Source organism: Triturus cristatus, chromosome 4_1, assembly GCF_964204655.1.
Source record: "Triturus cristatus chromosome 4_1, aTriCri1.1, whole genome shotgun sequence".
NCBI classification, from domain to species: domain Eukaryota; kingdom Metazoa; phylum Chordata; class Amphibia; order Caudata; family Salamandridae; genus Triturus; species Triturus cristatus.
Genome location: NC_140585.1, coordinates 711,320,239 through 711,342,505, shown reverse-complemented (window position 1 = coordinate 711,342,505; position 22,267 = coordinate 711,320,239). Strand labels below are relative to the sequence as shown.

Here is a 22,267-nt window from a genome sequence, read left to right as displayed (position 1 = left end):
ACTTTTCCATACCCTTCAATACAGTAGACCACAATATTTTTGTCATCTGATTGAAAATGCCTGCAGAATAGAGGGGGCAGCATTTATAGGCGTTGAGTTGTTTTTCTAAAGTTATACTCAACAGTTGAAACTTGGTCTATTTTTCTCTGAAACTACCGAAGTGTCCTATGGTGTACCTCTTGGATCATTGCTACCCTATCCAACACACAATTGTTATATCTACCCTTTACATCAGCGGTTCCTACAGTGGAAACCATTGGATCTATACTTTAATGATACCTAAATCTGTCAGGAGGCGGAATAATCTAAAAAAACTAAAATTCTGTCATTGACTGTTTTTCACATGTGTAACATTGAATGAGGTAAAATTGCTTCTGACTCAATGGATCATAAACTGAACAATGACTAAGAGTACAGACACCCTATGCTACTCCCATTGAACTGGCCTTCCAACAATGGGAAATTACTTCTGAGGCACCGGCTGGATTGGTCTGGAGTCATCTTCGACATAGGGTTGTCATTCATCCTTCAAAGTAATATGACCCAAAACTTTTTTTTTAAATCAATTTGGCCGCTTTTTGGGATTCTTCAGTTACTGAAGGTACCACTAAACTCTTCCCATATTTGCAGTAGTTTCAGGACATATCCATTACAAGAGCTAAATCTATAGAGGTCTCCTTGCAAAAATGGCAGGTAAAGCAGGAAAACATTTAACCCCCGCCCCCCGTTATTGTATATTAAGAATTTCATAACAACATCCTTGAATACTTTTTTCACGTTGGTGCACGAATACTACCGGACCAGATATCTAAAGCAAACCTAGAATTCCCTCTCTGATCTCCTAGCACAGCACACGAGGTTTGCACAAATCCCCAGCCTTCAGAATGGTCATTCCTCTCTAATTAGTTTCTTTAGCCTCTTTGCCCCGAGGAAGGCTTCAGCAAGTATAGAAAATGTTTTTCGACCCACTACGTTCACCAATTATTTGGAATTGACTCAGTTCGATGTTTTGTGCCAAAACTTCCATTCCTAACAACAACCCCTCAAGACCCAGAGCCGAGAGTGAGTTGAAGCATCCTTTTGATTATCATACTGTAAATGAAACATAACAAAATGTAGCATGTTTGTTATAAACGCTAGAGCCGTTTCACGGTTTTGACAGGACGGTTCCCATCCACGTCCCGCTCACACCCAAGCAAGTACAAGTGAATGCTTTGCACGGTGCCTGTAGCGCTTAGAAGCTTGCTGGCATTCCCCATTCAGCTCTCACAATTCACCCTTCACGCGGAGCTTTCACATGCAACTGGTTTGCAGTAAAACAATGGAACACATTTCACGGAGTACAGACAACATATCTGAAATGTTGGAAACTTAGGAAAGGGAGTTTTGCTAACATTGGATTTTTTTAAATTATACAATTTCCCAAATATTGTGGAGGACAGAATAAAATAATGCAGCTGTTTAAAATTCAAGATGCCCCATAACTGACACCTTTGCATGCTGTATTTTCCGAAACAATGTCTGTCTGCTGTTTTTTTTTTGCCAACTGTTTTTATTGAAATTTTGCAGAAATGCACAGCATAATATTATCAAAGATACATTCCAGATCATACACGACATATCAACATATACAGAATGGGGTACATTATACAATTTTTGTTTGGACTGTCCGTAGGATACACCAATCAGGTCCCTTATGTGTCCATACAGCCTTTGTTTTAATTATACCATCAGCATCCGCCCACCCTGTGTGACATATAGGGACTTTCAAAGATGGGCTCTGCGCGCCCAGCTACTCTTTATCTGTTCCTTATGTGCAGGGGTGTTTGAGTGCTCGGATTCCAGACCATGAAATTGCCTCCATCTACTCCAGACTTCCTTGGACTTTTAGGGACAACCTCTAGCTGTACACACCACCTTTTCGGTATGTCCATCCTGTCTTGCTTGTACGTCTGGGCCTTGCATTTGAACATCTGCTATGCCGACACAAGGGCGCAATATAAGTGATGGCAGAGGAGACACAAAAAAGCACAAAATACATTCGAGGAGTACAACCATGTGATGGGCAGCACGAAGCTGTGTGCTTCTCGCGAGGTGCATAGCGGGGTTCGCTGCGAATGAGAGTGTGTTTCACCTGTGTGTTAAACATAGGTAAGGAGCAAAGAAGGCTGTGGCGAAAGAAAGTATCTTGGTGTCGCTCATACTGGATGGGGGCCTCTAATTGGAGGTAAGACATTCATGCCCAAAAATATTAGTATTTGCCTTAGCAACCAACCGAAGAAATAATTTCAATTCATATTTTATTTCAAGATGTTCTTTATGGTTTGTGTTTTCCACCTACTTACCCTGGGGCTTAAAAAGATCCAATCACGTGCCCCAGTAGTAGGGGCAATACTTACAAAACCTTCCCTTAAATTTGCATTTTGATCTCTTCATGACTAAACCACGCTCCCTAATGTTTGTAACATCTGATGCAGAATCTTGTCATGTTCCTCTTTAAATTGATTAGAAATCTTGACACAAAACTGGAAAAACTGCGTACACCTCTTAACAATCTACCATTAGCATGTTCAAAAACAGTGGATGCAGGTCAATTATCCTTAAAAATATTATGCAAAATCTGTGCATGATCCATAATATTTAAATGTATGTATTTCTCCTTCAGTTCCATGTGACAATATGCTGATGGTAAAAGTAACATAGTAGACCACTCAAAAGTATGTAAACTCAGCATAATTTCACCTATGATAAAGGATACCTGCCGGTTAAAATACCCGAATTCTTGTCAAGCAACTCAATGAATATTGATACCACATTTTTCAGCTTCCTCACTATGATCAACGGTGATAGTCATACTGATGCTTCAATACACTGACCAATCTAACTGTCATGCAAAGGCTCTAATCCAACCTCCATTTGGCCTACAGCTGTTAGGAACTGGGTTTCTTGTTGGGAGAGGTATGCACCCTGTCCAAGCAGGAACCACATTCCTATGCAAAGTAAGATAGATGTACACCAAAAGATAACCTGTGCTCACCCTCTGGTAGCTTGACACAGAGCAGTTAGGCTTATCTAAAAAGGCAGTGAGTAAAGTATTGTGCAACACACACACACACACACACACACACTTTAACACAATAAAAACACCACAAAAATACTCCCCACTGGTTTAGAAAAAAAGATAATTTTATAAATAAATCAAGACCAAAACGAGAAAAATCCATGAGTAGAAGTTGAGATATGAATTTTTAAAGCATAAAAAGAGTTCTAGCGCTTAGAAGCAACAAGGGCCTGAGGGGGGTTATCTGGTTGTGCTGGACCAGGGCAAAGTCAAAATTTAATCCGAATGAGATGGAACGCCAGCTAGGGACAATAGCCACGTAGGCCCGGTGAACAGAATACCTTGCGCTTGGTGGCAACAGTGAGAAAACAGGGTGCAGACAAGCAAAGTGTCGATGTTGAGCAAGCAGTCAAGATGATGCGTCGATTTTTGTTCACAGAGTGGCAGCGATGTGTTGGGTCTGTTGAGAGAAGCGCCACTTCTGTGTGCGGAGGTTCCGAAGGTGATGTGCCCAGTTAATCCACGCTGGAGGGGCGATGCGTCAATCTTCTCCACTGAGTGGTGGCGATGCGTTGGTTTCAAAGCAGTGGCTCCAGATGAGATGCGCAGGTTCTGAGTGTGATGTGAGGATTCTATTCCTGCAACAGGGTCGATGCACCGATTCTGCAAACACGCAAACTGCAGATGCAACAATTTCTCTGGTGCAAGTACCTGGGTCTACTTTCAGTGAACTAGGCCTTGGAGCTCAGGTAGTGACTTGGATAGCCTTGAGTCTCAAGCAACATGAGGCAAGCCATCAAGCCCTTAGAGCTCACTTTGGTGCAAGGCACAGTCCTGCTCTCCTCAGTAGGGTAAGAGAGCAGCAGGTAGCAGGGTTAATACAAAAGAAAAGCAACCCTTCTTAGCAGTCCAGCAGAGCGTCACTCCTTGATGTAGCACAGCAGTTTTTCTGACAGAGTCCAGTTGTAGGTCCAGAAGTGGCTCAGCAGGTGGGGTTAAAGCCCCAGTACTTATACTCAGTTGTGCCTTTTAAGTGGGAGTGACTTCAATGAAGGGTTTTTAAGAGCACAGAATCCCTTTCTTCCCGGCCCTGACTCCATACTCTCAGTACGGGGTAATCTGTGTCCAGTTGCACGTGTCAGCTCCTCCCTTCCTACCTGCCCAGGAAGAGCCATCAGAATGCAGATGAGTACTCAGATACACCTAACCTTCCTGTCTTTGTGGCTGTCTGAAGGGAATGCACAATGAGTAGCTGTCACCCATTCCAGATGTGTATTGGAGATATGCTGCAGGCACACAGAGCTGCAAGGGCAGAGAAATGTCCACTTTCTAAAAGTGGCATTTCTAAAACAGTAAGGTTAAATCCTACTGTACCAGTAAAGAGGATTTATCATTTCCACTCCAAAGATATAAGACATGATATAGGCACTCCTTTCTAAGCAGGAATTATAGCTCAAATGTGTATAAAGGAGTCCCCAATGTTAACCTATGAGAGGACTAGGCCTAACAGTAGTGAAAAACGAATATAGGTGTTTTTCACTACCAGGACATGCAAAACTTGAAAGGACATTTCCTACCTTTTACTTACATAGCACCCTGCCTTTTAGGCTACCTATGGTCTAACTTAGGGGTGATGTATGTGTAGTAAAAGGGGAGTTCAAGCTCGGCACAGGCTTTTAAATGCCAAGTCAAAATGGCAGCAAAACTACATACTAAGGGTCTGTAGCGGGAGGACTGAGACATTTGAAAGGTAACTTGCCTGGATAGCACAATCTGTGCAGCAGGCCCACTACTAGCATTTAATTTACAGACCTTGGGTATATGGTATACTACTTTACCAGGTACTCACAAGTAAATTAAAAATGCCAATGTGTATACACCAATGTTACCATGTTTAGGGGAGAAGTACACACACTTTAGCGCTGGTCAGCAGTGGTAAAGTGCTCAGAGTCCGAAGGCCAATAGAACGAATCAGCAAGGCTGACAGGCCTAACAACAATTATCAGAGATGCTTTCCTCGTGTAATATCCATGAGCCCTTGTACTTTTTTCAAAACGATGCCATGGCAAAATACTTAAGCTATTTCAATACACAAGCCTGGGTATAAATGTTCAACAATCTACACAAAAATACACTCTATTACAGGCAAAACAGGCACTCATCCAGTTAGATATAACGTATATAGGTGTTTTTATAATAACAATGGTCATTTGGCTAATACATATATTCTCATACCAAATTGTAATAACATTTATAAAGGCTAATGTTTGAATCATTGATAAACTGAGCAAATTGTTACACATTCAAGTGATAGAAGTTACCTTTAAAATTTGTCCCCCGCTGTCCACAATGTACATGGTCACTTCCACATTCCTGGCAACAGTTTTCCCCCCTTTCTCAAATTCACCTCTTTCTATTGTTATATACAGATCATTCCTCATGTCGCCTGATAAAAACAAAAAAAAGCATAATAAATCTTTTCATTTTAACATCAATCATTTATTAAAAAAGTCAAACCCATAAAATTCGCCAGCAGTGGTAAATGTGATTGGGTTTATATAACAACAAACTCTGTGAACAACAAATAAGGCTTCTAAGTTTACTGTGTGTCATACTATCCGAATATCTTTCAGCCAAAAGCCAGTATCGTACATTTAACTGTCATGTGTGATGAATAATGCCTTGACAAATTTTAAGAATAAAGAACCCCGAATAAACCATGTAGCAGGGAGGAATACTACAATTATTTTCTGATTAATCACTTTGTGAAGGTAAGTTCAAAATATCACTAACATATTTAATACATTATTTCCATCGATTTATTATAGTAAAGAACCAATATTCATATCAATTTTAAGGGAAGTGAATAAAACTTTCCAAAATATTTCTCAATTTAAAAGTTTGCTTGCTTTTTCATCTACCACAAGTTAGTAAAGGAAACATACTTTTGCCGAATAAAGTCGTTTTTTACATAACCAAATAAATTGCAAAGCTAATCATTTTTTATTTTTTACAACTTATTCATTTTTCAGTCTTACTATAAGTTTCAAACATACATATTTTTACAAGAGTTATGCAAACAATGAACCACATCCACTTTGTATACTGACTTAGAGTGTGTGTGTGTGTATATATATATTTTTCAAAGTTCACTGAATCAATTTGTAAGTCACTCATTCAACCATTCAAATTAAATGTAGCGAAGCTGTATTTCTCTAAACTGGGCGTCTATGGTGTTGAATTAATTATGATTGGTGTTAATACAGGGTGATGCAGACTTGCTGTTACACAAAAACAATTAACGATGTAAGTCATCTGGAAAGTGTATGGCGTGAAAGGGGATGTCGCTGGCCATAGGTAATACATTGAAAAGGGGTTGGCGAGCAACATTATATGAGAACAAAGAAAGAGGACTACAATTCCGTTTATTTATTCAGGGAGCTTTGATACATAGTTTCCCAGCTTCCTGCTACTTCAGTGTGATCTAGTCCTAGCTGTTTCTTGGCAAATATGGATGGAGTGCATTAAAATACAAATCAGGTGATAACAAACACTTCCTCTTGTGGCTGATGCTTGCCCCAACAGTAGAGTAGGTCAAATTGGGCAAGTAGTTTGCATTCTGTATGGAGTGTTGGTAGATGCCAAGGAGAGGCATTTACACATTAATATGAAGCTCTATTAAATTAATATCACAATCAACAAAGGTCTTTTTGCAGGTTTTTGTTTTTGAACAGCAGTAGGTTTGGTGTGGCTCTCAGACATACTCTCAGGGTCTCATTCTTTGAAATGCAAGGCTTTACCATGAATCTTAGTTAGATGATCTTGCAGGAGTTTATAGATGTTAGGCTTCTGGGTGGTGTGGAAGGTGTTGCTAGGTCCTGAGCGTAGCTAGTGCCCCTGTTTCAATAAACATCTTGCATGGATTTTGAATTTGATCCTCATTTCTTTGCAGAGCCAATTGTGGGATTTGAAGGTAGGTTTTATTTGGTCCTATCTTTTAAAGATCCAGCCTTGATACCAAAATATGGAATCTCTGATCTAGATATGAGTTTTTTGTATAAGAGCAGTGTAGGAAATGTCACAATAGTTCAGGCACAAACAAAGAACTAACCAATATAAGTGGATGTGCTGTCTGCAGAAAAGGTAAAATCTTAAAAGCTTACTCATGATGATGCAGCTTTATTGTTCAGTTAATTAGAAGTTACAATTCAACGACACGTAAGACAGAAAGCGCGCAGCAACGGTTATTTAAAAATTGTGTTAAAAGACCAGCAGTAAACAATGCTCTCTAAGTACTGGATCATTCACTAGCAAGAAGGACTTAGTACAATTGAAAACACCATCTAAAAACAGCGAAGCTCAAAGAAACATAATTATTTGTTTAGTGCAAAATTGCAGGGAAAAGTGCTTATTGCATTAGCAGAGATGATAAGTGCTATCCGACGGTATGTACTAAGCCATAGGAGGGATCGTCAGATCAAATTGCAAATTCACAAAAAAGTGCTTTGTGCATTAGTAAAGGTAGAAGAGCGAATGGCCGACCAGAGGAGCTAACTGTAAGGATTAGTGCAATTGGAAGGATTAGTGGGCCGAGGGAGGGTGAACGAAAAAACGATCAGGAAGCAAGTGAGAAATGACCATAGTTTTGTGGGCACGCCAAGCGAAAGAACTTAGAGTGTTTAAATGGACATGATGCAAAGAGGGCGTGTGCATTAGAGTTGTAGTCTCTCACTTTAAGACCTGTTAAACAAGTTTTAATTCCACCAGTCTCATGAATTTCAAGAATTTCCAGCGAAGCATTAGATCCTCTCCTTGTATTCAGGCTGTAAATGCCTGATAGCATGTGCGGATTCCGCTCCTTATGAAATTTGTGTTACCAGACCCTTTTGATCTGTCATTAAAGCGGGGCAGGAGCAACAAATATGGCAAAAGTCTTCCTTTGGATATTGGCAAAGTCGGCCTGTGGACTCAGTGGCCTTTCTCAGCCAAACGGGAGAGTCGCATTGTGTGGGGAAGCAGCCTAACCAATGGTTCAGCAGCTCAAGTTTTGCACTTAACCACACAGTTCCTCAAGGTATGGTTGTGGTTTTAGTAACCGTAGATACCTATTGTCATCCAAGCATGTGATCTTTTTGACAGCAGGTCTTCGTCATTTAGAGAGGAGAGCTCTTTAGCTACTGAATGTATAGTTCTATTAAAAACTGGCAGATTGAATGTTAAAGCCCAAAGTGCCTCTGCCTGGAACGTCGTTAGAGCCAAGTTCAAGTAATCATGTGCCTGTGAATTTACTGGATGCAATACAGCCTTCCACAAGACGCTATTTAGTGCAACTCTTCTCTCGTTTTTCAGCTTGTAGCAGGATTTTAGATAGGCACCAATGCTATTTATGTTCTGCCTTCGTAGGCCAAAGTCAAGTCATATTTGAGCGGGTGAAGCGTGACAGGTTATATAAACTAAATATAATTATAGCATTATGGATTACTTTGTCTGCCCTGCGCCTGAAGGCCTCTGCACCATACGCTATAGAGGTAACATGTTTTGTAGCAATGACTAGTAGTAGTGGTTGAAGGGTCAAGACTTTTAAAGAATTCCTTAAGGTGCAAAAAATGGATGTTAGGGAAATGTTTTTCCTTTGAATCGAGCGACATTGCTTGTCAAATGCGCATCTTGGGTCAAAGATTACTCCTAGGTACATCACAGATTCCAGGGTTGAGCCAGACAGGTGCACAACACCAATACGCCCGATCACACTGCGGGACCTGATGCGGCATGCACTTGCACATCAAAGACATTGACTAACAAATTATCAGCCACACAGCATATTGTAAAGTTACACACACAGGAGGGACAACTCAAGATTAATATCCTGGCCCACTCAGCTAGGTTTTACCTATAACATAGAACAGCCATCATAGACACTTGGAAGTGACACTGGTGAAGTCTGCTGTGACTGTAACAGCAAGAGACAAAACACATGTTGGCAAAGTGTGTATGTTGGAATGATGAAATGAAGAACTGTAGAAACTATGACCTCAACCTTTGGGGGGCTCAGTGCTGCCCTTATCATCATTAAGTTTATTCCGATAGGCAATTCCCCCACGAGCCCATCAACAGCCTTTTTCACTAGGAATACATTCTCTGGAGCTGTAGTCTTTGAGACTGGTCTAAAGATGGGCTAGATTTGCTCGTGCTGCATAGGTGGAACTCCTTTTGCATGCTGTTTGTTATGGGACTTTCTAAACTTTTTGCGCTGTCTTTTCGTTGGTAGCATTTTCCCATCAGGGTGAATATTGGCTAGCCCAAAATAGTGAGCATCCATTCTGATGGGAGACTGTATGTTTGTACTACTCTGCTGAACAACGTTGTTAGCAGTCCCAATTTGTTGTGACTTATTAGGTGTACTAAAATTAGGAGTTGAAGCAGTTAGATGGTAAGCTACCAGAGACTGTGTATTTGTATTGATCTGCTGGCTGGAGTCGTTTGGAGCCCTTTGTTGTATCTGGTTAGGTGTGCAGTTATTAATTCTTGAATCAGTTGGATAATGGACAGTTGAAGTTGCTTGGTTTAGTTGAAATTTTATTTTCTGCTAGCATGAAGGCTAAAGTAGCAGAGAGGCATACCAGTCTATCTAGCACTGCAAGAGTGGTTATGGGGCAATTGGACTGCCTCTGACTGTGTGTGTTGTAACAGAGAGTTTAGGGTGCCTATTTTAGAGTCAATTGCTGTGACATGGATTGCCAGGATATTAAGAAGATCTACCTGTAGGTCTAACTCGTTTGACTGGTATGTTAAAGGTTTGACAAATAATTGGAACAAGCGCTAACAGGGCATCCCACATGCCGCTTAACTCATCTTTTTGCCACGCAGCCAGGCTTCGAGGGTCATCCAGAGTAATTCTAGGCTGATCAAAATCAGGACGAAAAGAAACATGAGAGTCCACTAAGTGCCCATTTAAGACCGATGTTGTTGGGCTCTTAACCTGAAATCCAGCACAAGCCTCTATTGACAGCAGTGTTGACCCATCAAAGAATGGAGATCTGCTTCTTGGTTGGGAGGAGGCAGCTGATTTTTTTTCTCGGAAACAGGGTCATGAACCAAGACGATTATGTTGGGGAGGCTCATCGTTTCCCTGGTTGCCTGGTGGAGAATTCAAGAGCTCTAGAGGTTTATGATTTGAAGGAAGGCATATATCGGCGAAGACTTGAAAGCGCTTCCTTTCAGAGCACCTAGTTTGGTCCAGTGTGTCCTAAGGACTTTTTAAGTCAGAGCTGCCATGAGTGTGTACCTCCGGAGCATTTGATGTGATTGCCTGCAGGGATTCAGAAGCCGGGCGTTCCGCTGCATTGAGCATGCTGCCCGCTTTAAGATTGTCTATTGCCAAAGATAGCCTCTTTTCCATTACTTCCATAGCTTTTTTGTCCATTCATTGAAAGCGAGGAGTCCAGGATGATGCTGAGGTTTCATGCGCGGTCCATGGTGTAGGGAAGGGGGTTGGTTCCAAGCACTGCAGGCCACTAAGAGTCGTCCCAGGCGGAGGGGGAAGAGCCCAGGATGAGGACTGCAGTCTTGTCTGATCTAAGCTTGAGGCAGCTGTCCTTCATCCAGGTGGTAATGCCTTCATCCTGGCATGGAAGTTGCTCTTGGCGGCTGTGGGTTGGTCCGTGAGGGAGAGAATCAGCTCGGTGTCATTGGTGTAGGAGACAATGTTGGGTCCGTGGCTTCTGACTATGTCTGGAAGCGGGCCATGCAGATGTTGAAGAGGGTGGAGCTCAAGGAGGAATGTTGAGGCACTCCTCAGCTGATCTCTGTGGTTTCTGAGTAGAATGGTGGAAGTCTGACGCTCCACGCTCGGCTGGTAAGGAAGGAGTGGATCCATTCTAGGGCTTTGTCGCAGATGCTGGTATCGTGGAGTCTTACGCAGAAGGTGTAGTGGGAGAATGTGTCGAGGGTGATAAGTCTGCATGACCCTGTATCTATGGGAAGAATAGTCTCTTATACAGCGAGCCTAAGTTTCGCTGAGCCTGGGTCAGCCCTAGTGCTGGTTGTACCCCAGCGCTTCAGGACCTTCCTACTGGGTCTGGCTCACGACGTGCCTTTGGCAGGACATTTGGAGCAGGAAAAAACCTTTGACTGGATTGTCACCTGCTTCTTTTGGCCCAAATTGCAAAGGCAGCCTGATGCACATTGTAGGTCTTGCCAAACTTGCCAGGCAAGTGGTAAGAGTGGGAGGAAGTGTAAGGCTCCTCTCCAACCTTTTCCGGTGGTATGCATCCCTTTCAAGCGGTCAGGAATGGACATTGTGGGGCCCTTGTCCCCAAGACAGCCATGGGCAACAGGTACATCCCGATCTTGGTGGACCATGCCACTCGGTTCCTGGAGCTATACCTCTCAGGACAACAGCACCTGTGGTGGGCAGGGCATTAACGGGGATCTTCTCCTGGATGGGGTTCCCCAGAGAGGTGGTATCTGACGGGTACCAATTTCATATCCAAGTATTTGACATCTCTGTGGGAAGAGTGTGGTGTATCCTACAAGTTCACCACTCCTTCCCACCCCCAAGGTAATGGTTTGGTGGAGAGACTCAACCAAACGCTGAAGGGCATGAGCAAGTGTCTGACTGGACCCATGGGGTATAAGTGGGACGTCCTCTTAACATACCTTCTCTTTGCTTACTGGTAGGTACCACAAAAGTCATAAGGGTTCAGTCCCTTTTATTTGCTGTATGGGCACCCTATGAAAGGACATCTCAGTCTGATGAAACAAGGCTGGGTGACACCTCCCAGGAAAATACCCCAGGATGTATTTAGCTACATGCTGGCCTTCAGAATCTCGCTCAGGTGAACCTAGAAGCCAGCCAGCAAGAGATGAAACGCTGGTATGACCAGAATGCCACTCTGGTAAAGTTTCAGCCTGGACAGAAAGTGTGGGTCTTGACCCCAGTAGAGCATTGCACTCTTCAGGATAAGTGGACTGGGCCATTTGAGGTGGAGAACCACATCTACCACATCGCTGCACTCGCGCTGATACTAGCACAGAGTATTTTAATGCTGCCTGGTTTTTGTATTTAGGTTCGTTTTTCTGTTTGATTTTTCCCTGCTTTTAGCCTGCTTGCCTGTAGCCTGCGCCCCTCTCTCCCCTTACCTGCATTTAAAAAACGGCTTTTTCTGCCTGCCAAGCACCACCATTTCGGTGGGTCCGGGTCCTGGGGGTCATTTTGGGCGCCATCTTTGTTTGGGACACCTCAGCCAGCGGCGGCCGCCATCTTGGAGCGGACTCGCACGCTCAGGGCTGATTGGAGAGCCTATTTAAGGCGGGCTTTGGCGCGGTGCTGGTCAGACCATCTACCACATCGCTGCACTCGCGCTGATACTAGCACAGAGTATTTTAATGCTGCCTGGTTTTTGTATTTAGGTTCGTTTTTCTGTTTGATTTTTCCCTGCTTTTAGCCTGCTTGCCTGTAGCCTGCGCCCCTCTCTCCCCTTACCTGCATTTAAAAAACGGCTTTTTCTGCCTGCCAAGCACCACCATTTCGGTGGGTCCGGGTCCTGGGGGTCATTTTGGGCGCCATCTTTGTTTGGGACACCTCAGCCAGCGGCGGCCGCCATCTTGGAGCGGACTCGCATGCTCAGGGCTGATTGGAGAGCCTATTTAAAGTCGCTCCCTCACGCGCAGCGTGACGCGCAGGTGGGCGCCTTCGCTTAGCCTGAGTCGTGCCGGAGTCCTGCCCGTCTGCGCCCGTCAGCGTCCCGGAGGCGACGGGGCGGCGGGGGAAGCTGGTCCGGTGACACACTGGCTGAGATGATCTGTTATACCTCTGTGATGTTGCGGGATTTGCGGGGCCTCTCTAGCTCCTGCCGTTCCGTTTTCCCGGGGCGATTTAAGGGTAAACGCCGTTGTCCGTGTTGTGGCTGGACGCCTTTCTGGACCCATGTTAATGTTCCTCGCCCTGCAACGGCTGGCGCACAGCATCTTTGTTTGCTGCTGAATACAAGGTCGGTAGGCTGCCATGCCCTGCATATTTACGATCTCCTTGTTAGGGAAAATCCCCTTTGCCTGCTACTTACCGAAACCTGGTTGGGAGAGGCTTCCAATCCGGATGTCTTCTCAGCCATTCCTCCGGCGTACAATATCTTCCGGCAGGATAGAGTGAAGGGTAGAGGCGGGGGAGTGGCGGTAGTGGTGAAAAAGAGCGTTTCCTGCTCAGTTCTTCCTCTTAATTCCATCGGGAGCGCTGAGTCGCTCGCCTTCACGCTCAGACTGTCCCCGGGCCAGGCCCTGAAGGGGTTGTTGGTCTACAGGCCACCAGGCCCTTTGGGTTCCTTCCTGGAAGATCTGCAGACAGCTGTCTCTGAGTTGGTGCTGACCTCACAGCACTGCGTCATGGCTGGTGATTTCAACCTCCACCTTGACGTAGCGGATGACTCGGATGCGGTCAAACTGTTGGATATTACATCTCCACTGGGATTGTTACCGTTCGTGTCGGGGCCAACCCATGAGAAGGGGCATACCCTGGATCAGGTGTTTTCATCTGTCCCTCTTACGGAGGTTGACACCCTGCCGGTGCTCTGGTCCGATCACAGGCTGATCAGATTTTCGGTGCTGGAGAGTGCGCGGCCGGATAACAGTGCCTCAGTCTTGTCTAGACCGACCTCGAGAGCGCTGCACAGAGTGACACCTGACATGCTGGAACAGGCGCTTCTGGATCACCCATGCCATCTTTCGGGCGATCTGGATAGCGACACTGAGGCTCTGCAGCGGTGGCTCATTGATAGGCTGGACGATCTGGCCCCCAAGGTAGCCCTCCGATCCACGGTGGCACGGCAATCTGCACCATGGTTTACGGAGGCTCTTCGTGTGGCTCGCAGCCAATGTAAGGTGGCCGAGAGGGCCTGGCGACGTTTGTATGATGGGGAGGCTAAACTCGCCTACAAGGCGGTGGTGAAGGCCTACCATCGGGACATTCTGGGAGCTAAGAGGGACTATTTGGCTAGGAGGATCGAGGCATCCGCGAACTCCTGTAAGGAGATCTTCACCATTGTGAAGGAGTTCACGACCCCTAGTTCCCAATCGCCCCCTCTAGTTTCTTCAGATACGTGGGCAGGTGATCTGGCCGGCTTCTTTACTAATAAGATCAAGGCGATTCAGGCCTCCTTTGTGGAAGGACCGGAGGATGGAAGCGGCGTCACCGGGGCTGGGTGCGGATTTCCGCACACACCGACGGCGGTGCTGTCTGATTTTCCTGCTGTTTCCAGCGATGTGTCCAGGCAGCTGTTGGCCAATTTGAAATCTGGCTCGCCACTTGACCCCTGCCCCGCCAAATTTTTGGCTGGGATGGCGGAGGTGGTGAATCCGCTGGTTAATCCCATCCTCAACGCCTCGCTGAGGGAGGGGAGGGTCCCCAGCTCTTGGAAGAGAGCGATGGTGATCCCCCTCCTAAAGAAACCGGGTCTCGACGTCGAGGTTCTGGCCAATTATAGGCCAATTTCACTTCTTCCGGCCCTCACGAAGATCACGGAAAAACACGTCCACGGTGTCCTGTCGCGCTTTCTGGAAGCTAACAATCTGCTCCATCCATCTCAATCCGGTTTCCGTCCTAATTTTAGTACGGAAACGGCATTGCTAGAGGTCACTGAGATCATCAGGGAGACTCTTGATGTCGGCGGGAGGGCGATGCTGGTCATGTTAGATCTATCGGCGGCCTTCGACACCGTCCCCCACAGGGCGCTCTTAGCGAGGCTTTATGACATCGGCCTTAGGGGGACGGCGCTCAGGTGGTTTACATCCTTCCTTGAAGGCCGCCGCCAGACGGTCTGGGTTTCCCAGAGCTCTGCCGAGATGCCGCCATTGGGAGTTGGGGTTCCACAGGGATCTGTGTTGAGCCCCACGTTGTTTAACATCTTTATGTCCCCTTTGGCGGCCTTGGTGGAAGCATATGGGGCCCAGATCATCTCTTACGCCGACGACACGCAACTCCTCTTCACATGCGGGAAAGACCAGGAGTTTGATGGAGGGAGAATTCGGGACTGTCTTACATTGGTCTTTGACTGGTTCCAACGGAACAGTCTAAGGGCCAACTCGAGCAAGTCCGAGGTTCTGTTTTTTGGTTGCGGTGTCGATCCGGAGTGGCAGCATTGGTGGCCGTCCGACATGAGCCCTCCTGCACAGTCTTCCTTGGTGGCTAAAAACCTGGGGGTCAAGCTGGACAACCAGCTATCGCTGCGAACACACATTCTGGGTCTGGCTGGCACCTGTTATGGAATTTTGAAAATGCTCCGTAAATTCCTGCCCCTGCTGTCTGAGGAGCACAGGCGTATTACTGTGCAGGCTCTCGTCGGTTCGAGGCTTGATTATGCTAATGCCCTCTTCCTTGGCCTCCCTGATTACCTAGTTCAGCGCCTACAGGTGGTACAGAACTCTGCCGCCCGGGCTATCTTTGGCCTGCGTAGACGAGCCCGAGCTTCCGGGCTGCTTCAGGCGCTACATTTGCTGCCTGTCCAGAAGCGGATCCAGTTTAAATCCCTGACTCTGATGCACAAAGCCCTGTTTGGATCAGGGGCTGGATACCTGCGGCGGAGACTAGCCTTCTATCGACCAGTCCGCTCCTTGCGCTCGGAATCCCTTTACAAAGCGGTGGTCCCTCGGGTGAGGAAGGCCCGCACGGGAGGGCGCTCTTTCAGCTGCAAAGCCCCACAGCTGTGGAACTCGCTTCCTCTTTCGCTGCGCAGCACTGTCAATTTGTTCCAGTTCAGGAAGAGCCTGAAGACCTGGCTTTTTAATCTTTAGGCTGTTCTTATTGCTTCAGTTTCAGTTCTTTTTCTCATTCTTTTGCTGTGTTGTGTTATTTTTATTCTGAGATGCAGGTGGAAAGCGCCGGGACACTCTTTTCGAGTAGCCGTGCGCTATAAAAGAACGCTGTAACATAACATAACATAACAGAAGGGAGGTAGTGGTGTGAAGGTCTATACGAGTCCCGTGTTGCATTCTAGTGGGAATACACATCATAACGAGTGCCCTCACAGGAACTCCAACATCTAAAATCATTGACACCTCTCAATCTCGACAGTGGCAAATGGATCTAGCCAGGGCTACCACCCTGATTGAAAGTACACTGCCCCACTTCAGGGTGCAGATTCAAATTGTGATCTGCCAGGGGACAGCTAGGCAATTTGTTCATTCTGGCAATCAGAGACCCTACCAGGTGGTTTGTCACTATGAAGACATTTAACTGCTCCAGACACCTCCAGAGATGTAAACCATCTTGGCTTAGAAACCAGGACGCTACTCTGCCTGCTTGTTGCAGTACCACATAGCGGTAGATCTTTCCATGAAACTAGCCTCCCTTTGATAGATGACAGAAAGTCTTTAAGTTGTGAAGGAAAGGCCTTGAACTCCATTATGTATTGCCCCAGTAAACGATGGGGCGGTCCTGTAATGTAAACAGATGGGATTTGGATTCTTATGGTGAAACTCAATAAAGCTAATAGTTCTGCCGCCATCTAGAGGTTGTCTACAACTGACTGTGCTAAGCCTGCCTTCATCAGCTAGTTGTCGCAGTACAGAAAAACAGGAATACTTAATCTTAGATGGGCAGTGACCACCACTATCAAGGGGAGCACAGCAAATTGAAAGTGTTCCTGGCCCACCTTGAACCATAGGAACTGCCTGTCGGACTGCAGGATGGGTTTATGAAAATATAAACCCTGGGCATCTAAGGACCCTATATAGTCTACCGGGTCCAGGGCAAATAGAATCTGAGCCAATCTGTGCATTTTGAATTTGTCCTTCTGCATGAAGGCATTTAGTCACTGAAGTCCTTTTTCAGAACGAGATAGCATGAATAGCTAGTCCAGTACCTGTTCAATGGCCTGAGATCTACTTGCTACAGCAGGGTGGCAGTTCTGTTCTATTTATTGAATGAAAGGAGATGAAGATGGAGTGAGGTAGAAGTACAATAATAAGAAGAATCTGAGTTAGTGGTGATTTTTTCATAGATTTTTGGGTCATTAGATCAAAAAACAATAGGAGGTCTTTGCAGCAGTGGTAGGTCAATGATGGGATAATTGTAGCTAGTACTATCACTAACTTTAAACCTAAATACATAAGCTTATTCTTACTCCAATGATGACTTAAACCTTAATGTAAATTTAATAATTAAATAACACTGACCATACTAATACAACTCCACAGAAGTTCAAATATAGTGCCTCCAATAATGCAGCACTTTAATATAGTGGGTTTGTGGTCATGGGAATGCAGCTTGGGGGAAGGGTGGAATAGAGGATGAGGCAATGTAAGAGTTAGGTAGGAATTCAGGTTAGGATCCATGTAAGAGTTAGGGTAACAAGTAGTGTCAGGGTTTGATTTAGGACTGATGCACATTTTTGTTTAGTGGTTATGTTGAAGTGGCTCATTACATTGTTAATTATAGCTCTTACTGACAGCCAGTATTTTAAATCCAGTTATTCACTATTACTACATCACAACAGTGGAAACCCAAAAGTTGTTCTCGACTGCCATGACATCAGCAGAGTCAGCGCTCACTTACCCAGTATTACCCCACCTCACCAATTTCTCCAAAATCTCAGAAAAGTAGTAGAACGGTGAATGGCAACCTTACCTCCCTCCTTACTCCTCTTTGGGTCTGCAGAGACCCTAGGGAGACTGGAGAGTGCAGAAAGTCCTTTTCCACTGCCAGCTGCCATCTCCCCTGTCAGCTGTGGGTCTTTGTCTATCAGGGCTGACAGGGAATGCCAAACACAGACACAGTTTTTACAGAGCCACTTTCAACAGCTGAGAGCAGGGAGGAAGAGACAAAGCATAGAGCTTGATGGAAGCTGGTGGCACATTGCTAGGCACTGGGTTTTTGCAACATTGGAACAAAGTGGAGAAGGGTGTTTCAAGAGTGGCAGATGCCAGGTACTATTAGTTGTTTAAAACTGGGATGGGCTTTCTGAGGGCGGGTGGGAGGGAGGGTGGCAGGACTGCAGGTGTTAGGTGGATTTTTTAAATAGAGGGTTGGGTGAGCCTATTTCGAGGGTGCTATACTTGGATGCCCGTTATTTGTTTATTTGGGGCGGGGAGGGTACTAAGGAGGTTGGTGGCGGTGGATAGTAGGACACCAGGTTAATTTTTGCCTCTAAACTACATCTTGGATTATATATATATATATATATTTCGGAAAGTCCTCGCAGCGCAAGGATGACGACGCCGTGTTCTGGTCAATAAAAAACTTTTATTGCAATCGACTGGTAGGACGCGTTTCGCCTGTCTAGCAGGCTTGTTCACCAACGGCTTGCCCGTTTCTTTGGCCATTTTAAATACAGTGTTACTATCGTGTCACATGACTAGGACTACTCACATAGTGTATTAGAAAACAGACTCGTAGTTTTTTATCATCATGGCGTGAATGCATTCAATATACGATAATCTCATAAAGTTCAACGTCAGTTTAGGTAGATAAATATACGAGTTCTCACATCTCAATATATTACAAATCAGAAAACATTATTCCATCCGCTATGAGGAGTATTACATCTCAGGCTCATTACAATGGGACAAAATAGCCCAGAAAGCGAGTCAATACTATGCTGACATTTAACACAAACGGCCCATGAGAATTCTCAAAAAGTGTCCTGCTTGTTTTTGAGATAGAAATATGTTTCCTTAACAAATAGTATATACATAATAGCATCAATTTTTCTCAAATGGCTATTTCCAATTAAGCCCCAGTGGGCCAATAATTCCATAAATACACGCTAAAAAACAAATTACAAGTTAATTTCCTTCTTTTCCTACACCCCCAATGGGAAGTAGTACAATGTAATCCCAACTACACTCATGGATAATCCTAAAATAGGGAAATGTGATTATGTGTCTGTTGTGCCGAAAAAATTATAAACAAAGAAATAAAAACTATATATAAAGTTAAAAACGGGGCAGAGAAGTTGCCTGCTTGATACTCAGATCCATCTTGAAGCGCTGGCACAAAATCTAATTATAAATGTGTGACTAAATCTTCCTCAATATTCAGTCCCCCAGGGGACCGTGTATTGAGCTCTAAAATGTAGCAAGACTCAAGTTTACGCAACTTTTTTTCTCTATTTCCTCCTCGTTGGTTTAGGGGAATGCAGTCAATCACAAAATAGACTAAGCCTTGAGTACTCTTATTGTGGTACGCTGCAAAGTGTCTCGCAGCGGGGTAAGAATTATCCCCATTTCGTATTGCTCTAAGATGTTGTAGCACTCTTTTGTGGACTGGATGGATCGTGCTGCCGACGTACCTCAAGCCACAAGGGCATTGGAGGACGTAGACAGCAAAATCCGTCTTACATGTAAGATGTCCTTTGATTCTTTTCATCCGTTTGGATAGTCCCAGTGTATAAACTTGTGTGTTTTTCCCAAAGCTACAAGCTTTGTACTTGGAGCACTTGGTAAACCCATCTCTGGGTTTGAGCCAATTCGTGGACTGTTTATTAGGGCGCTTCATTACATTGCTCACCGGCATTTGTCTGAAGGACCGCGCCCTTCTGAATGTAATTGCTGGTCTTCTCTGAGTTAGTTTGCTAAGAATCGGATCATTTCTGATCAAGTGCCAATGTTTGGTAAGGATGCTTCTGATTTGGCCATGTTTGCGATTGTAGGTGGTAATCATTCTTGGTTGAATATTTTCTGAATTGGTCCTTTTGATTTTACTTTTACTGGGTTTGAAGAAGCATTAATAACTGCTAGAGAACAAGAGGTTGAAATCACTGCTAATGAACCTACCAACTTTAGACCACCATCTAAATTTATACCCATGACTGCCAAAGTCTCTATTGACATTTTCAATGAACTAGTGATTAACGATCTAAAGAATTTGGAGAAATGTACTAGTGTGAAACATAAAGTCTATTCACAGCATGAAAAAGAGTACTCTGCGTTAGTTACTAAATTGACTTCAGATGGTAATTGTATTGTGAGAAATGCTGATAAAGGAGGGAATGTGGTACTGTGGGACAGAACTAGATATTTGAATGAGGCATACAAACAACTAAATAATTGCAGTAATTATGTAAGAGTCACTGATTCTTTGATGCAAGCAAGTTTTTTCAAGTTCAATGAACAATTACAAGACTGGTATAACCAATGTTTACTAACATCAGAGGAACGTTTGTTTCTGAAAATAGACAAACCGGTTATCCCCGTCTTTTACCTCATTCCGAAAGTGCACAAAAGTCTAGAAAATCCCCCAGGGCGCCCCATTATCTCCGCTATAGGAGAAGCATTTGAGAATACATCAAAGTTTGTAGATTCATTCCTGTGCCCTATAGTAAAAACCCTACCATCTTACATACAGGACACAGGAGATTTTCTGAAAAAAATATATGATCTGCCTTGGGAAGATGACTTTCTGTTAATAACAATTGATGTGACTACGTTGTATACAAGCATCAAACATGAGGATGGCCTGAATGCCATTAAACATTTATTGAGTAATCGTCCCATTAAACTTTGGGCCCATACCCAGATGCTACTGAGCATGGTGTCTACCTGTTTGAAAAGCAATTATTTTCTTTTTAATGATGAGCTTTTCCATCAAATCTGTGGGACAGCGATGGGCACCTGCTTCGCCCCCAGCTATGCGAATTTGCATATGGGCTGGTGGGAGGAGCAGGTGGTCCAGGTCGCGTACCATACCGAGTGGGAAGAAAATGTTCTACACTGGAGTCGATTTATCGACGACCTGTTTGTGGTTTGGAAAGGAACGGAGGAGTCAGCAAAAAACTTTATTAAAAAACTGCAGGTGAACAATTTAAATCTTAAGTTCACCAGCACTATAAGTAATACATCAGTAAATTTTCTAGATCTCTCCATTTATGTCAATAATTCCAAACTGCAGACTAAACTATACAGAAAACCCACTGCAGGGAACACCCTGCTTCATGCAGATAGTTTCCATCCCCAGAATTTGATTAAGAGCATCCCATATGGGGAATGCTTAAGAACTATGCGTAATTGCAGTGAAGATGTAGTATTAGAAAAAGAACTAACTAAACTCAGCTCGAGATTCCGAGCTAGAGGATACGCCAAGATAAACCTACAAACTGCAACTAAAAAAGCAAGGGAATGCTCGAGAGAAGAAATTCTCTTCAAACCCAGTAAAAGTAAAATCAAAAGGACCAATTCAGAAAATAATCAACCAAGAATGATTACCACCTACAATCGCAAACATGGCCAAATCAGAAGCATCCTTACCAAACATTGGCACTTGATCAGAAATGATCCGATTCTTAGCAAACTAACTCAGAGAAGACCAGCAATTACATTCAGAAGGGCGCGGTCCTTCAGACAAATGCCGGTGAGCAATGTAATGAAGCGCCCTAATAAACAGTCCACGAATTGGCTCAAACCCAGAGATGGGTTTACCAAGTGCTCCAAGTACAAAGCTTGTAGCTTTGGGAAAAACACACAAGTTTATACACTGGGACTATCCAAACGGATTAAAAGAATCAAAGGACATCTTACATGTAAGACGGATTTTGCTGTCTACGTCCTCCAATGCCCTTGTGGCTTGAGGTACGTCGGCAGCACGATCCATCCAGTCCACAAAAGAGTGCTACAACATCTTAGAGCAATACGGAATGGGGATAATTCTTACCCCGTTGCGAGACACTTTGCAGCGTACCACAATAAGAGTACTCAAGGCTTAGTCTATTTTGTGATTGACTGCATTCCCCTAAACCAACGAGGAGGAAATAGAGAAAAAAAGTTGCGTAAACTTGAGTCTTGCTACATTTTAGAGCTCAATACACGGTCCCCTGGGGGACTGAATATTGAGGAAGATTTAGTCACACATTTATAATTAGATTTTGTGCCAGCGCTTCAAGATGGATCTGAGTATCAAGCAGGCAAATTCTCTGCCCCGTTTTTAACTTTATATATAGTTTTTATTTCTTTGTTTATAATTTTTTCGGCACAACAGACACATAATCACATTTCACTATTTTAGGATTATCCATGAGTGTAGTTGGGATTACATTGTACTACTTCCCATTGGGGGTGTAGGAAAAGAAGGAAATTAACTTGTAATTTGTTTTTTTTGCGTGTATTTATGGAATTATTGGCCCACTGGGGCTTAATTGGAAATAGCCATTTGAGAAAAATTGATGCTATTATGTATATACCATTTGTTAAGGAAACATATTTCTATCTCAAAAACAAGCAGGA

The 22,267-nt window shown here is 44.3% G+C and overlaps 1 protein-coding gene across 3 annotated transcripts in view; it reads right to left on the bottom strand.

Moving 5' to 3' along the window:
• Nucleotides 1-22,267, bottom strand: part of DOCK4 (dedicator of cytokinesis 4) — a 1,768,257-nt gene that overhangs the window by 1,077,016 nt on the left and 668,974 nt on the right. For all 3 annotated transcript variants that reach the window (XM_085653188.1, XM_085653189.1, XM_085653190.1), the window contains exon 14: nucleotides 5,383-5,507. In XM_085653188.1, coding sequence (XP_085509314.1) covers nucleotides 5,383-5,507 — 125 coding nt within the window. The remainder of the gene's footprint in view (nucleotides 1-5,382; nucleotides 5,508-22,267) is intronic.